This window comes from Leptinotarsa decemlineata, unplaced genomic scaffold (genome assembly GCF_025532065.1).
Source record: "Leptinotarsa decemlineata unplaced genomic scaffold, Ldec_3_MD MMD2_tig00078422_RagTag_RagTag, whole genome shotgun sequence".
NCBI classification, from domain to species: Eukaryota; Metazoa; Arthropoda; class Insecta; order Coleoptera; family Chrysomelidae; genus Leptinotarsa; species Leptinotarsa decemlineata.
Genome location: NW_027412747.1, coordinates 1094255 through 1111516, shown reverse-complemented (window position 1 = coordinate 1111516; position 17262 = coordinate 1094255). Strand labels below are relative to the sequence as shown.

Here is a 17262-nt window from a genome sequence, read left to right as displayed (position 1 = left end):
ATATGTGTTGCAGCGTCATCTAATCTCACTCGTTTTACTGATGGACCTCCTTGGTAACTCTGGAGCTGATGACGACGAAGGTTGTCACTACGAGTAAAAAAATTACCACATTCACAAGAATACATTTTCTATAATATGTTCTCACTAACTCACTCGATGAAAACTGACATAACCAACACTTGCCCAACCACAGTCCTCGCCGCCTGCGAGTCACCATCGAGAGTGAGGGTAGAGCCGTGCGTTACGTCATAGCCATCGCCACATCGAGGGAGGTAAGGGCACGTTGATGAATACGCATTACTCAGCCACACGCTGTGGACTGCACATCTAGCTCTCCTACCGTTGTACGGTTGGTGCTGGGGTAGAGCGATGCGTTACGTCACAGCCTTCACCGCATCGAGAGAGGTGAGGGCAGACCGATGAATACGCATTACTCAGCCACACGTCGTGGAGTGAACATCTCGCTCTCTTGCCGTTGAACGGTTGCTGCTGCTGTGACGTCACACCACTACTAACTTGGTGGGCTCACACCGATGGAACATTCATTACTTGGAGGATCTACGAAGTATGCAGACGTATTTTTGTACATAGACAAGCACATGATGAAACCCTGTACCGTGCATTCTCTCTCACACACACACACAAAATCTCATATGAAAAAAAAATCTGAATGATTCATGTTCCTGACACTTCAAGGTCACATCGCCTTGACTTCACTAAACAACAAAAAAAAAGCAAATAATACGTCATAGTTGTGGGGGGGTGCTTAGAACCGGTAAAAAAATTCTGAACGATCCATACACCAGACACTTCAAGGTCTTATCGCCTTAACTTCACTAAACAACAACAAAAAAAAGCAATTAATACGTCATAGTGATGGGGGGAGGCTTAGAACCGGCTCAAATCTCCTACTATCTTGGATAAAACTGGAATGAGCGCTATAGGTTTTTAATTCTGAGTGTCCATTTTTATTAACTTTCTTGAAGACAGGTATGATTTTAACAAGCTAGAATTTATTTAGTTGGATACACTCCTTTTCTAATGCTTTCATTGTACAGTTTGGTTAGAGGAGTGATTAATACTTCTTTCAGCTCCTTGATTAGATTAGTGTTCATATCATAGTTATCTTTTGTTTGAAGGTAGTTGACAACGTTTCGTGGTTCATTTCATTAGTTCGGACATCCATTGTCTAATATGATATAAAATGATTTGAAATACCTGAAAGAATCTATAAAAAATTAAAAGAGATAAGCTGATAAATAATAATCATATTAAGCAAAATAAACTGAAATTACAATGAAATAAAATACAAGCAACTACCAAAAAATAAACAAAAATTAAACTATCAACACGAGATGAACATTAAAAAATTATTAACAAGAAATGAAAATAAAAAAAATTAAAAGATTCCAAACCAAGTTACTTCACGATGTTCCGATTGTTAGTATCCACAATCATCTTCGGGTGATAACTGGACTTCTCTCTTCCCTCTCACTGCTTCATCGGTCTTAGGAGAAGCTGACCGTTTGGCGGGAGTTGGTCGTGTTCCGCTTGATTAGAGGTTTCCAATCCAAAAATGTATTTCCTTGGCTATAAGCCTATTTTATTTTATATAAGTCAAATATTACAAATGTGGAATGTACTTAATTTGATACTTCCTGTTGCCTGACAAGTGAGCACTGATGTTAACGAAAGTCGAAAGCGCTTTGCAAGAATTTTAAAAATTATACACTTCAATACAAAAACCTCTTCGATTCATTAATTCAAATAAGTTTATTCAGCTTTTTCAAATCTTTTTTTTTTTTGAAGTAAGGGTGATCAGATACTGTTGATATTTTATAACTATATCTGGAATATTTTTATTTGAAAGACATTTTTCATTAAAAGCAAGCTTCATAAATTATAAAGGTGACCGTTTTTCATGCCGGTGATAACTTTCGTTATGGAATTTTTTTTGCTGTACATAATAACTAAAAATATTCCTCATTTCAGGATTTGAACAAGTACATACGTAGTGAAGTCAATGGAGAAAGAGAACTTCAAATTATTCAATCCATAATTGGTTATGCCTTGGAAAGGGAGGAGTTGAGAGATGAAGTCTTTGTGCAGTGCATGCGACAAGCTACAAATAACCCCAGTTCAGAAGGGACTGAAAGGGTTTGGCTCCTGTTGTGTTTATGTGTGGTATCTTTTCAACCTTCCAAGCTTTTGTTTCGATACTTCTTGTCATTCCTTAAAAAAAATCTTTCTCAACCAGGACGAATAAGTCAATATGTGCAGTGGTGTTTGGATAATTGTAACAACAATAAAATTACTGTTAGGGAACATCCACCATCTTCTGTAGAAGTAGCTGTGAGTATTCAATTTCACTACCCTATTTGTCAGCAGAAAAGTATAATACTTAAATATGACCAAGCAATTTTTGATGGAATATATATTGACTTTATGAGTTGAGTAGCATTTCTTCTAATTTGTAGGCTATGAAGAGGTTGGGAACAATCGTATGTAGATTTTTCTTTCTCGATGGTAGGACTAAAGCTATTGATGTTCACCCAACGGACACAGCAGGAGATGCTGCTAAAAAATTGGCAGAACGTTTGGGATTGAGACATTTGGATGGATGGGCCATCTATCAAAGTAGACCTGATGGTGAAGAACATGTGAGAGCTCATCATTATTTATATGATATAATTGCACGATGGGAATTGTAAGTATAAAATTATACACACGAATGAAACATTTATCAGTTCTAATGATGATAATAATTTACATATTCCTTCACAGAATGAAAACAAGTACCTATCAATAGAAATAAATTACAACAAAATGAAAATTGTTTATTATGGAAATTTCGAGTTTTTTTTTTTTCAGAAATCAAAATAAATTGATGCCTCACGGCGGATTAGTTTCGCTCGCTAGAAAAAGTGGTCAAGCAGTGAGTGGTGGAGAGAATAGATTTATTTTCAAGAGAAGACTATTTAAATCAAGTCGTGAACTCAGTCAAGACCCAGTTGAGATCAATTTGCTTTATGCTCAAGCTGTACACAGCATTGTGAAAGTAATTTTGAATATTGAATCATCATGATTGCACTGAACCAATGAATATTTTATTTTCTAGTGTGATGACTTTCCTGTGACAGAAAAGGTGGCTTTACAGTTAGCTGGTTTACAAGCACAAGTAGCTTTAGGAAATCCCAAAGATAATAACAAACTGGAATACTATACAGACATTGATACGTTTCTCCCTTATAGAATTAGTCGAACTAGAGGTGATGATGTGTGGGTAAGTTTTTTCAGAGAATGACAATTCTATGGATGTTACCTTGAAACTCTGATTACATTTAGAAGAGATGATGATTGAAAAATATGTATATGAATAAAATTAAATACTATAAGAAGGACAGGTTCAGTTGAATAAATTCAAAATACGTGATGGAAATCCATTATAACATATTCAAAAAACACATCAATGTGAGGTTTCCACTTGACACTGTATTGTAAAGATATGTAGCTGAACACGTGTTGTGGAACTGTTATGCGGAAGTCTCACACATTAAAACTGTCGAAAAAATATATTCAGAGTTAGTTATGATATAGTTGGGAGCAACATTCGTTTTTATGAACTTGTGAATCAATAAATGAAGTAACATAAATCTGATAAAAACAGGTCCATTTGAAAATGTTACCAAAATCAATTACTGTTGTTACTCATAGGTTTGCTAATAGGTTATAATTTATGCAGAAAATGAAAAAACTTTCAAACACAATACTTCATCTGAAAATAATATCGGCTTTTTGCTGAATAGGTGACAACATTCTGGTCACCTCGTTGGGTGTCATTAGCTTCTTGGGTAATTGCCTCCGATTCCTACATTTTAGTGGAAACAAAATATGCACAGGGAGAGATCCGAATATCTGACTACAGGCTCCAGCCAGAACCATTCTTTTATGTTAACACAACAAACTCAAAAGTCTACGGCGTCCCAGTCGACGCAGAATATAAACCCGTAAAATATACGATTTGGTATACCTACTAACTTTTGTCATTATTTCATTATTTTTTCTGGTCTTCATGTCTAGTTGGTTCTAATTAAAAAAAAGAGTAAGATCAGGAAGCAAGCATATATATTACAGAAATGTTGTCCTTTCCTGATAGTTAAGATATCTAGATTTGTGACAAAATAAAAACTATTCTGTTGCTTTTTCAGATTCCCATAATTGCTCAAGCTCATCGGCAGTATGGAGCAAATCGAACAGAACTGACGGCTAAAGCTCTCTACTTGTCCTGTGTAATGCAATATCCCCTATATGGAACTACAATGTTTTCAGTCACTTATCGGGGTTATTGGTCATATGGAAATGCTTTGACTTTAGGAGTTAACTGTGAAGGTATAATGTTGATAAAAAATGACGACAAATTCATATTGAACGAATTTCACTATCAAGATGTTGAAAGCATACTTTTAGATCCAAGTGACAGTTTTATAACAATAACCCTCCAAAGATATCTCAGTGACAGTAACCATAAATGTTATGTTTTTGAAACTGCACAGAAAAATGAAATTGGATCTTTGATTGCCAGTTATTGGCCTTCCTTGGCCCGTTGGCTTACAGAAAGCGAAACTCCATTGAAAAAAGTAAAATCAATCACAAATGAAGATCGTGTCAGACTTTATCATAATTTAGTCAACTGCAGGAGAGCCTTAGTGGACCATGACATTTTGAGAAAACCTCTTGATACATCAGGAAGTTTTCTTAGGAACACCCTTCGCAGGTTAAGTAAACATAAACTAGACAAGTTACGCCAAGAGCATGGAGGAGATACTGGTGAAACTTACAAAGGTTTTCACTATGCTTTCTGGGCTTTTAGTCGGCAGCAATTAACACAAAGTATAAGTAGAATACCCGAAGCTGATGAACAGGTTATGTTGCAGGTTTTCCAGATTATTTTAACTTACGCTGGATTAGGGCAAAATGGTAAGTTATTATTCACTTAACAGTCATCATTGATTTTTTTTGATCTGTGGATTTTGATTATAGAGATGAAATAATAATTAATAATAATAATAGAATTTATTCATCAATCAAAGGTTATACAAGGCATTATACATACACACATGCATAACACTTATCAGACTAATCAAGAAAGAAAAGAAGGTAATCTACAAATGAATTGTTATTTGTTAAATTTACAAATAAATTGTTCGCAAAACAAACCAGAAAAATTGTACATACAATAGTCAGTGTCACAATTATGAGATATTACGAATTATAAAATTCTTCAACATTATAAAATACTTTTTCAAGAAGAAAATTTTTCAATTTATTTTTGAATAGAATGTCATTCAGATTCACATTTATCAAATCTATTATTTTATTGAAACACTTGATACCAATATGCTTTGGTGAATTTTCACAGACTGACAACCTTGAATAGGGTTGTCGAAGTTTTTTTTTATTCCTAGTATTATACATATAAGTGTCTTCATTTCTCATCAGTTCATTTTGGTTACGTTTTATGTACATAATCAGTTCAAGAATATATAAACATGGAAGGGTTAGTATTTGGAAATTCTTGAATAAAGGTTTACATGTTGTGGTTGGATGAGCATGACAAATCGTTCTTATTATCCTTTTTTGAGATACAAATGCCCTTTTAAAGTGACAAGACGACCCCAAAAGATCACGCCATATTGTAGAGTAGACTGTACCATCCCAAAATATAATAGTCTCAAGACAGTATCTCGCAGTTTCTTTATTATATAGCATGTAGTGCTTAGTTTCGAACATACAGTATTTATGTGTGCTTCCCATGTTATCTTACTATCCAAATAACACCTAAGAACTTGATGGTTTCCATAGATTGTATAGATTTACCAGATAAGGTTAAGTATAAGTCACTAGTATAATAATAATTTTATTAACCATATTTGGTACTTAATGTACATATGGTAAGTTAATAATTGTATTAAATAATATAAATAATGAAAACAATAGTTTGTCATACTTCAATAAAAAATTAAATAATGAAGATAAAACGTAAATCATGGCACAATAATATACAAATATCACAATTTCAAAAGAAACAAATACATATTATTATTTTACATTGGGGATTATTATTACGAATTATCACCACAGTAGTATTTTTTACGATAAAAGCATTTTTATTAAGAATATTTTCGTATTATTCTTGAAAATTTCATCTGATTTGGACTCCTTGATTGACTTTGGCTATTGGAAATTTTTAAATTTATTATATATGACGTGTACGATAATTATGAGTAGGAGCAGTTTCGGTCTGTGTTTTTTATCCTCATAAGGATTATTTTCACAACATTTCGGCAAAGTCTCATTTGCTATCTTCTGGTGATATCTGGAGTTTTACAACTAGTTTAGTGAGGCGTTTGTTCAGACAGTAAGGACGCTTTACCATTTCAATGACTTCGCGAATTATCCGACCTTGTAGTGTTTTCGCTGTGGCGATGGTCTTAGTGTTCGCAAAGTCTATATTGTATCCTGTTTCCTCATCATGTTTGGACAGGGCTGAGGGTGGGTCAGATTTTTGGACAGCAAATTGATGATGTTTGGACAGGGCTGAGGATGGGTCTAACTTGAACACCAAGTTGATGTTCGTATACTCTATGTTACACGTCTGTTGGTCTGACCTGTTCTATGGCAATCGGAGCATGGAATTTCATATATAGCCTAGGATTCATTGACAATTGTATCCTTGGGAAAACGGAGGAATGTGGAAATTTTATTGTTGGCGGTGAATATCGTTTTTATGTTCTGTTTTTGAGAATTCGGCCAATTTTGTCAGTAACATCTTCAATGTAGGGAAGGAAAGCTTTGTGGGGAACTTTGTTGTCTTTTGGATCTCTGGGACTGGACGTAGAAGTTTGTTGACGTTGGATCTGTCAATTTGATGGTCTGTGCCAGCTCTTGTAGTTTGTTGTGGCGGTCTGTGAGGTTGATAGATCTGTGGACGAGAGAAATCAAAACGGAGTTGGTTTGTGCTGGATGTAAATCGTGTGGCACTTATTGGAATTTGTGATGAGGACATCTATCTGAACCAGTAAGAGGGGTTGTGGTCGAACGTGTTGTAACGAATTGAAGAATTAACTGTCTCAAACAAATTTATTTTTAATGATATTTCACTATCACAACTAATTTATATACAACACTTAGCAACTAACGCTTAATTTATCTTCACGGTTAGAATTCTTTCTTCAAACGCACCATTCACTTTCTAGTTACAGACTCCCTCTCTGAGCGAGGACCCAACCTTTTATATTGGTAACGAACGTTCTAGATACCTCTAGCGGTTTCGGTACTCATCTATTCCTTTCGTGGCGACTCGTCGATCGCATTCGTTTCGCGGTGAGTCATATGTTTGGTGTCTGATATAACGGTCAGGGCCGGCTTCAGATTCATTACATTGCCCCCTTCTTAAAGACGTTTCGTCCCGAAATGTTAGCCTTGGCGTGTGTCGATACCTGCAGGACTCCCCATATCTGCACTGTCAAGTTCGATGGAAGTAACACTCCACAGTCTTCATGCTCGGTCGTGGAAGATGGTTACCGCACACCAAAATCTGGATGCCGCTGGATCTGAAGATCGTTTCCAACATGCTTCTCACAATTCTCCAGTCCAGCCAGTTGAACCCAGAGACTAATTTCGGGATTGCCAAGTTCACGAGATTCTGATCGAGCATCGTCTCCTTCAGTCTAGTAAGACTCCTCCAGACATCTTCATAGGACGGTTTGTCTTGAGAATGCTTTTTGGTCACCAAGTAGAAGATGTTTCTCTGACCCGTCTTCAACTGTAGCACTCCTCCGACTTCTGGATTCTGTTCTCGTAATGTTTGGAGCTGGCCGAATTTCTTATTGAATACCAAAGCGATACCCTTGGACATTTGGAGATCCTCTGCCATGCAGTGAGCTAGTGCGTAATCAACTGGAACCTTGAAAAGGTCTCGCGGCTCTTCTCGAGTTACCCCATGTACGACCTTCTGTCCGTTCGAGTATAAGGACATGAATTGCTGGAACGCCATTCCATCATCTGGTGGTCTGGGGGCGCGAACTTGATCGTGATTTCCAGCATAAGGAGCCAATATATTAAAATGGACGACCATAGGCTTTCCTCGAGGTGGCTTATGGATTCCGTAGACGAGGTCATTAATCTTTTTCATGATTTGGTACGGACCTTCCCACGAGTTCCGCAACTTCGGTGATAAACCACGGCGTCGCTTAGGATTGTACAGCCAAACTAGGTCACCGGTTTCGAATTCTCCAGCATTCGCCTTGATGTCATAGGCCTTCTTAATTCTAACTCGTTCATGGATGTCGTCCATTCTCTGCCGAAGCTTGCTGACATAGTCTTCCCCCGCAGTGTCTTTTTCTGGCGGCGTCCCAAACTTTAGGTCGCAAGGAAGCCGCAGCTCTCGGCCCATTATAATATTGGCAGGGGTTTGGCCAGTTGACTCGTGCACTGCTGAACGATAAGCCAGCAGGAACAGGTGGAGGTATTGGTCCCAGTCTCTTTGATGGTCAGAGACTACCTTGGACAAGTGGCGGTTTATGGTCTTATTCATTCGTTCCACCATTCCATCGGACTGTGGATGTAAGGCTGTGGTTCTAGTCTTTCGAATGTCCAACAGTTTACATATTTCTTGGAACAGGTAGGACTCAAAATTTCTGCCCTGATCCGAATGCAGCTCCAATGTGACACCGAATCGACATATCCACTCCTTTACCAGGACGTCAGCGACGGTAAAGGCTTCCTGGTTGGACAGGGCATAGGCTCCTGTCCACTAACTGAAGTAGTCCATGGCTACCAGGATGTATTTGTTCCCATGGTCGGACTCTGCAAAACGGGCCGGCGATGTCGATGGCGATTCTTTCAAAAGGACTATTCACGTTATACTGGCGCATTGGAGCTTTCGGTTGTATCCTAGGTCCGTTACTGGCAGCGCATACAGCACACTTTCTGCACCAGTCCTTGACAGTTAACCCAGTAAAACCGTTGTCTCACTTTCTGGAGGGTCTTCGTTACTCCCAGATGTCCTCCAGTGACTCCATCATGGATTTCTTTGAGCACCTCCCGTCGTCTACTCCTGGGTACCACTGTCTGGCTCCTTTCTTCTGCATCGTCTTTAGACTCCAACACCCGCTTCAGAACCCCGTTTTCCAAAGTAGGGGAGTTCCATTGTGCCCAGTAGGACTTAACCGCTGGCGAATAACCTGCTACCTCCTGCCACGATGGTCTTCGATTACTTTTCTTCCATTCGATGACTAAACCAAGATCTGGGTCTTTCTCTTGGTCTTCCTTGATTTTATTATCCTCCCAGTTGTCGTCTACAGCTGTTGTTCTACTAATAGCTACTTCCTTCTCTTCTGCTCGTCGACTGCTCGAGCAGTCATCGGGACATGGTCTCCGTGATAGGACATCTGCGTTTCTTACGGAGGCTTGCTAGATACAGGCTAACGATTTTTCCTTCTCCCGGAACCTCTCTAGTTTTCTTGATTTGGTGTTGGTTCTTTGAATGCTTGGACATTTGCTACGCACATGTCCAATTTTCACACGGTTCCAGCATCTTATTTGTTTTCTTTCAGACAAAACTCCTTTTATCACCTTTCTAATAGTGGCCTCAATATCAGCAGGACCCTTTCCGTCTTCCTCCATAGTTTGAACTTTGCTCTGGCCCTTACAGGATTGTTCTTCAGCCTCAAACTTCAGAGCTCTTGCCAGTGCGTCCACGAGATGTTTGGGACGAGCTAGCGTCAAGGCCTGCCTCGTTCCTTGGTCGCGAATTCCATCTAAGAATGCCTGAACTGCTAACCGCTCCATTACGTTTTCCGGTATAGCAGGATATGCCAGACGGACCAATCGAGCTATGTCGGCTTCAAATTTCTATAGGGATTCTCCTGATTTCTAACAGCGGTTCTTCAGCTGTGAATGGTAAACGTGTTCTAGGTGTGCCTGTCCATACAGTAGCTCAAGATGCTTTATAAGTTGCTCCTAGTCTTACTGCTCTTGGGCCGTGAGGGTTTGCAAAATATTCGTTTCTTCTCCACGCAACGCCAATGTTAATGCTACTGCCTTTTCTTCTGCATTCCATCCATTTGCTCTGGCTGCAGCTTCGAATTGTCGCCGGTAATTTTCCCAGGGAGTTTTTCCGTCGAACTGTGGCGGCTTCATGGAGAGCTTTCCTGGTTCAGAACTGACTTTGACATCTTTCGGTAACCGTTTCTGTGGAGTGGGCAATATTAACGATTTGGTTTTGCAACTTGCTAATTGTTTCCTTTATCTCGCTGATTTCTGCCTGAACTCCTTTGATTTCCTCTACTTCTGTGTTCATTTCTTTCCTGACTTTATCTATCTCTATTTCGATGGTTCCTATCCTCTCTTTGAGTAGACTCGCCACTCCACAAAGTTTTTTTCTTTAAGCCTTCTGTATTTTCTAGAAGTTCTTCCTTCAAACTATTCGAATTCTCTAGAAATTTATCTTCCAAAATTTTCGAATTTTTCAGAAGCTTGTCTTTCAAACACTTCGAGTTTTCCAGAAGCTTCTCCTCCAAGCACTTCGAATTTTATTGAAGTTCATTTTTTAAACTCTTCGAATTTTGTTGAAGTACATCTTTCAAAATCTTCGATCTTTCAGCGATTTGGTATTCTCCTCGAGTTTGCTCATTATTAAACTCATCACCCCCAGAAACTTCGAATAAATATGTTTCCGGATCTTCTCCTGATTTAATCAAGTTATCCCATAGTCTCTTCTGGAGTACTGATTTCTTTCCGGAAGAATCTAGCTCTCTCTCCTCCAATTCTTGCTTCAATTCAGCGACATTCAAGTCCACTAGGTGCACTTTCCTCGAACACATTTTGTCTCTTATTGTCTATTTTCCACCAAACTGAAAATGTCCTCTTATTTTAATTGAGTCCGAAACACTTATTTATTTTCAGAAGTCTATTTTTCGCGAGAAAAGTCTATCAGTTTATGTTTCCGTAGTCCGGTACTGTCCACTTCGCGAAACACAATGAATCACCAGTCTCTACGCGAACAAATAAGTTATAGTCAATATCACCGTAATACAAAGAGTTTTTGTTTATTGATACCTGTTTGATATAGTGATTGCCTTTCTGGCTGAATTCACCGCTAGTTGGAAACGTGTTTGGTTTCATTTGTAAAACGGAAATTGAGGTGTTTTCTTCTTTTCACAATTGCCTGTTGACACCGATGCGCCTACGCCTGAGCTCACGCGACGCAAACGAGATTGTCTTACCTTCCAATACTAGTATTTACGATTTCGCCCACACCTACTCAATTTTCGTGGTAGTTTTACTTGACGTATTGTAGTTTTCTTTTAAGCGTCGTTACTACCATAATTTATGGCTGATTTAATTTGTGGTTATATACACCGCGCTCAACGACCTCTTGTATTGATATTTGAACATCGCATAATAGTTTGAATATCGCATTGTTGATTTAGAAGCGTTGTGGATCAACCCATGTAAAGTTAGGTTTACTAAATAAATCATATTGGGGATCTTTATCTTTTATTTCCAATATTAATTGGTAAGTTATTGATATTGTAAGTCACTCAGGGTATCTGGTGGATTGAATTTACTTGGCGCCCATTTACATCCAATTTTAAATTTATAAATTCGTTGAACCCCTCCCGTTTCCACTGTTTGTCTTAGCCGCGGATACCCATCTGTCTTATTTGTTACCGACAGATGATTTGTGGTTTGTGAGGTGACAACCTAACATCAGTAAACCTAATTCACGGTGAAATGGATGAAAACATCTCCTATTGGTACGTAATTCAACCCAATAGAGACGCTTCTCAGACAATTGTGTTTTCCTCAATTAAACCTGATTCAAAACGCATCCAATTGGAATTTTTTAAGAACCACGATTCAATTCTCAGAAGTTTTAATTAGGTTCAATGGGCTTGCGATTACAGGGCTTACATTTGAATTATTTTACGCCAACTTTTGTTAATTTAGTTACAGAAAATGCCTCAAAGAAAGAATTTCGACAAAAAGATTGGCAAGCACGCCCAGGCCCAGATAGAAACCGCGTTTTAATTAATTAATCAAGGTGGTTCAAGTATCCGTTTGTTTTATTTTTGTTTAGGGACGTAATATTTGAATTTGAAAAGATTTCCATTTTCAATAATATTTCCTCTGACTTACATTCTATCACGCTCAAGTTTTTATCCTGTAACAAAAGGGTAGAGTCATTTGCGTACATAAAAATATCAGCAGTATCAATAAATGTTGTTAAGTCGTTTATGTAAATTATGAACAATAGGAGACCTAGCACTGAGCCCTGAGGCACCCCATATTTGAATTCTATAGTTTTTAATGTCTTGTTATTTAGAGATACATACTGCTGTCTATCTTTTTTTTTTGTAAGACTCGATGAGATCTAATGCTGTTTCGCGTATTCCATATTTGTGGATTTTTTTTAACAAAATATCATGAGAAATACTTTCAAATGCTTTTGATAGGTCACATAAGATTACATGTGTATGTATCCCTACATCTTGATTTTTGACTATCGTGTGCACTATATCGGTGACAGCTTGAGAGGTTGATCTGAGAGAATGAAAACCATACTGATAATCATCTAGGAGTTTCTCCTTTTCTAAAAAGTTGCTTAATCTGTCCTTGATAATAGCTTCTATTATTTTTGAGATTATAGGAGTTATTGTTATAGTTGTCACAATTATTAGCATCACCTTTCCTCAGAATAGTTTCAAGTGTGTTGGAAACTCTCCCTTTACCAGGCAGATATTTATTAGATGTATAAGAGGTTCTGCTAAAATTTCAGGGACTAGTTTTATTATTTTCGAACTGATATTGTATGCATCCATACTACTACTTTTTAAGGTTCTCAAAAGTGTTGAAATTTCGTTCTCGTTGTGAGTCTCAAGAATACCGAGGTTTTTACGTCTATTTTAAAAAGTTTGTCACCTCTCAGATCGGTGGGAGGTATTGTTTCAATAATATTGTCAACCATTGTGGAACTATATTTACTGAATTTATTCGCAGTAAGGCACATGCTTTCACTACTGAAAGTGGATTTCCCTCTGATCTCACTTAACATTTTCCAGGAAGTTTTTGAAACATTGTTACTATTTGTGAGGGCACTATCATACACCTCTCTTTTAGATTTGTTTATTTTTTTTCTGTAGTATTTTTTTGCTGATTTATAATAGTGTTTTGATTCTGGATTCCCCTTCATTTTATGTAATTTTTTTGTTTCAGTTCATTTCTCAATTTTTTCAGATCATCTGTGAACCACTTTGGTTTATGAATTTTCTGATCAACTTTTTTTTGAGGAAATGCTACTTTGCATACGTTATGTTATCACACAAGAATTTAGCTAAGATATTTGGATTGTCAGATAAGTAAAATTGTGTCCAATCTATTTTGTTCATATGATGTTTGAACTCTGCTATGCCCATTTAACTTATTTGTCTGAATTTTTTTATTTTTTTGTTGTACCAAACAGCTGTTGAAATTTACGCAGATGTTATCAATACATGTGGCGGAGTATCCGGTAACGCTAGTAGGTTCACATAAGATAGTTTTAAAATTATGAGATACTAGTATATTTTGTAAAGTATTTTCTTCTTTGCTGTGTGACATAAAATTTACATTCAAATCCCCTAGTAGTATCAATAGAATTTGAGAATTTGTCAAAATCGCCACAATTATATCTATATATTATCACTATAACAGTATTTTCAATAACTATATCTGTGAATTCTGCGTCTATTTCCGTACAGAAATGACTAACATAAATTTTTTGTGATGAAAGATTTTACAAATATTGCCACATCTCCAGGTTTGTAAAAATTCACTATTATGTAGTCCTTAATACCAATGGAATATACTTATTCCTTTGTCAACCATATTTCGCTGAGACACACTACTTGAAACGAATTTTCTGATAAAAATAAATTTAGGTCATCAGTCTTGTTGGTAAGACATTGGATATTTAGGTGGAAAATGTTTATTACAGCATCCAAAGGTCTATGTTTACTATTCAAGTGTGTAGGAGAAACTTTATTTAAATCTTTTTTTTCCTAACTGGTATTGATCTAATGAGTCTTCAGTCGTATTTATAAAAAAGAACATGATACAATTGTATCTACATTATTTTTGAGTTGGTTATCTAAGAAATGTTATCCCACCCTGAAGTTGAAACGTGTGAAGCGTATTTTACTAGGCCAGAAACTCTCTTCATACACTTGCTCTTTCAGGTTGGGTTCCACCCCGATCATGAAATACTGGTTATCTTTTTGTGTTGGTAATTTTTTTATGTATGCGTTTTCAGAATTTTTTCGTTCCTTTATGTACTTATCTATGTTTTCCACAAGAACTTCATCTGGGACACCTGAGACAAATAACCATTTTTTTAATTTTTGTTTTCTTCTTATGGAAATGTTTGTGACCGTCACCGCTTCCAACATTATTTCTTTTTTTTCATCTGACGATAGTACTAAACTCCTGTTCGTGTTCGCCTTCTGGTTTTGTTAAGTTAATCATTTCATTCAATTTTCGCTATGTTTGAATTTTCATTATTTCGTATGTAACCTGATTTGCTTCAATTTTTGCCTCAAACTGTAATACGGAAGTCGCCATTGACCCTGATGGTGAGTTTGTATTTACTTCATTTAGTTCTTTACGTTGTTTTTGTTCGGATGATGTTTTTTCAGTCGGTTTCTACTTCGTGTTTTGCTCCATATTTTTTGTTGGTACGGATTGAATGTCTTGATTGTGATTGTATTGAAACAATTTTTCTTCAAGATATGCAATTTTCCTGTTCAACAATCCAATTACACATTCTTCGTCACTTATGATAATGTCTTCATCCTGTATAATTTGCATAAGCAGCTTATTTTTCATTTTTTCCAGAATATCGTATTATCACATGATTTTTGTTATCACAGCAAATTATTTTTGTATTTATTCTTTGACCACATGCTGAATGGTATATTGATTCACAGTTTATGCACTTAAAACCATTAGCTACGACTTTTTTACAATATTTGCAGTCTTTCTGATCATTCGTGTTCTGGTCAGTCGGTGCCATCTTAACTTTCTTACTGGTATTTAGGTATTGCTTTCTTCCATGCACCTGTAGTATCAAAGTTCGGGTAACACCAAGAATATTTGAAAAGTAACATATCTGATTTAACTGAAAGTGAAAAAGAAATATTTCAATGTTGATAGTTCAAGAATGGGACAACCTGTATACAAAATGAGGGAATTCTAAGAAAGTTAACTTTATAACCGACTGCATTTGTATTTAAAATTTCTTTTTATAACTAAACATAAAAAAGTTGTAGCGATGGACATTTTAAGCGCCGCACCGTACACAGCTATTCTAAATTATAATAGGACAACAGCTAATAGTTGTTTACATCGATACCCTAGGAGAATACATGAATTTAAAATATTTTAGGCGTACAGTACAGTATTATTCCTTACTTACATTCCCATATTTACACCTCTCATTTCAGCGCTTATGTTATTATTATTATATGGTCCTATGGTTCTAAACTTTAAAATTGTTTTAAAAACAAAAGGATACAAAAATACGTATCACGTGGTGTTTTCAAATCAGCAAATGAAACAAAGTCCGTCGATGGCGGCGATTAATAATCTCCAACTACAGGCCCTGTTGGCACCGCCCGTGTGACGTACCGATGTTGCGCGGGCGATCTCACATTTTCAATTGCTCTTGCTTAGTTGTTAATTGCCATATAAACCAGAAATTTTGTGAGATACTTGGTATCTCACATAATTTCTTGCCCAGCACAGTGACAGATCGACCTATTTCAATCAGCCTGATTCCAGTCCATTCTAATATTGGTGCAGGTAATATGGTATCACATGATGATGCTGTTGCTAAACTCCAATTTATTTATTTATTTACGGCAATGCCTATTTTTTACAAGATAATTAGCAAGTTCACATATATGTATTTAATAGTAATATAAGCTTGGTTTAAGAAAAATATATATAAAATAAAATAAAAAAATCGTAAAAATAATGAAATACATACTTTTCACAGCCTTTTTAAATGTTTCCAAAGAATAATTCAAATATTCTAAATCTACATTGTATGTATTTGTAAGTCCCAAAATTCTACCTATACATTCATTCCGGCCATAGTTGGTGCGACAAAAGGGTACTTTGAAGATATCCAAATTTCTTGTTTTCCTTGGATTCACATTTAAAGTTATAAGTTCGACAAGCGCCGGCGAATTGATGCTACCATTGATTATTTTATGAATTAGTGTAAGGTATGCTTCTAATCTTCTCTGAGCCATAGTATTCAAGTTAAGAATGTCCAATATAATTTTATAGTCATATTCGCCAATATGATATCCCAGTTTATATGCAGAGTACCTTAAAAACTTATTTTGAACACTTTCAAGCATATCAATATCCACATGATATGAAGGGCACCAAATTGTGGAATTGTATTTGATTATTGATCTAACAATTGAACAATATATGATTGTTATTGAAGTGAGAGATAATTCATTTGCAGATCTAAGAATGAAATCTAATATTTTTAACGCTTTAGAAATAATATTTGCAATATGGAGTTTAAATGACATTTTTGGGTCGGGAGTGATTCCTAAATCTCTGATTATGTTTTTTGTTTTCAGTTCTGATTGATTGATTTTATATGGCCAGTTAATGGGATTTTTGCTTCGGAAAAAAGGAAATTTTTGACATTTGTCTATATTTAATTGCAGTAGATTTATATCACACCAGCGAACAAAGTTAGATAAATCGTACTGTAATAATTTTGTATCAGTTGAGTCATGAATAACTTTAAACATCTTCAGGTCATCAGCAAACAAAATAAATTCACTATAAAGAATAACATCTTTCAAATCATTGACAAATAAGTTGAAAAGCAATGGCCCTAAATGAGAACCCTGTGGTACACCCGATGAAACTGTGATTTAGGAAGATACTGAGTTACCATATTTTACAAATTGTACTCTGCAGGCTAGATAATTTTCAATCCATTTCAGAATGTTTTCTTGAATACCCAAAGTGTTAAGTTTATGCAACAACAAATTGTGGTTTACTCGGTCAAATGCCTTTGAAAAATCTGTGTAAATAGAATCCACCTGGTGTCTATTTTCGAAGGCGTTTATTATACAGTGTTGATAAATTAGCAGATTTGTGCTGGTAGATCTACCACTACTGAATCCA

The 17262-nt window shown here is 36.3% G+C and overlaps 1 protein-coding gene across 1 annotated transcript in view; it reads left to right on the top strand.

The window, feature by feature from the left end:
• Myo81F (unconventional myosin 81F) overlaps positions 1 to 17262 on the top strand; it is a 359268-nt gene that overhangs the window by 265756 nt on the left and 76250 nt on the right. The window contains exons 13-17 of the mRNA XM_074185988.1: positions 1993 to 2352; positions 2478 to 2707; positions 2872 to 3058; positions 3119 to 3283; positions 4209 to 4977. Coding sequence (XP_074042089.1) covers positions 1993 to 2352; positions 2478 to 2707; positions 2872 to 3058; positions 3119 to 3283; positions 4209 to 4977 — 1711 coding nt within the window. The remainder of the gene's footprint in view (positions 1 to 1992; positions 2353 to 2477; positions 2708 to 2871; positions 3059 to 3118; positions 3284 to 4208; positions 4978 to 17262) is intronic.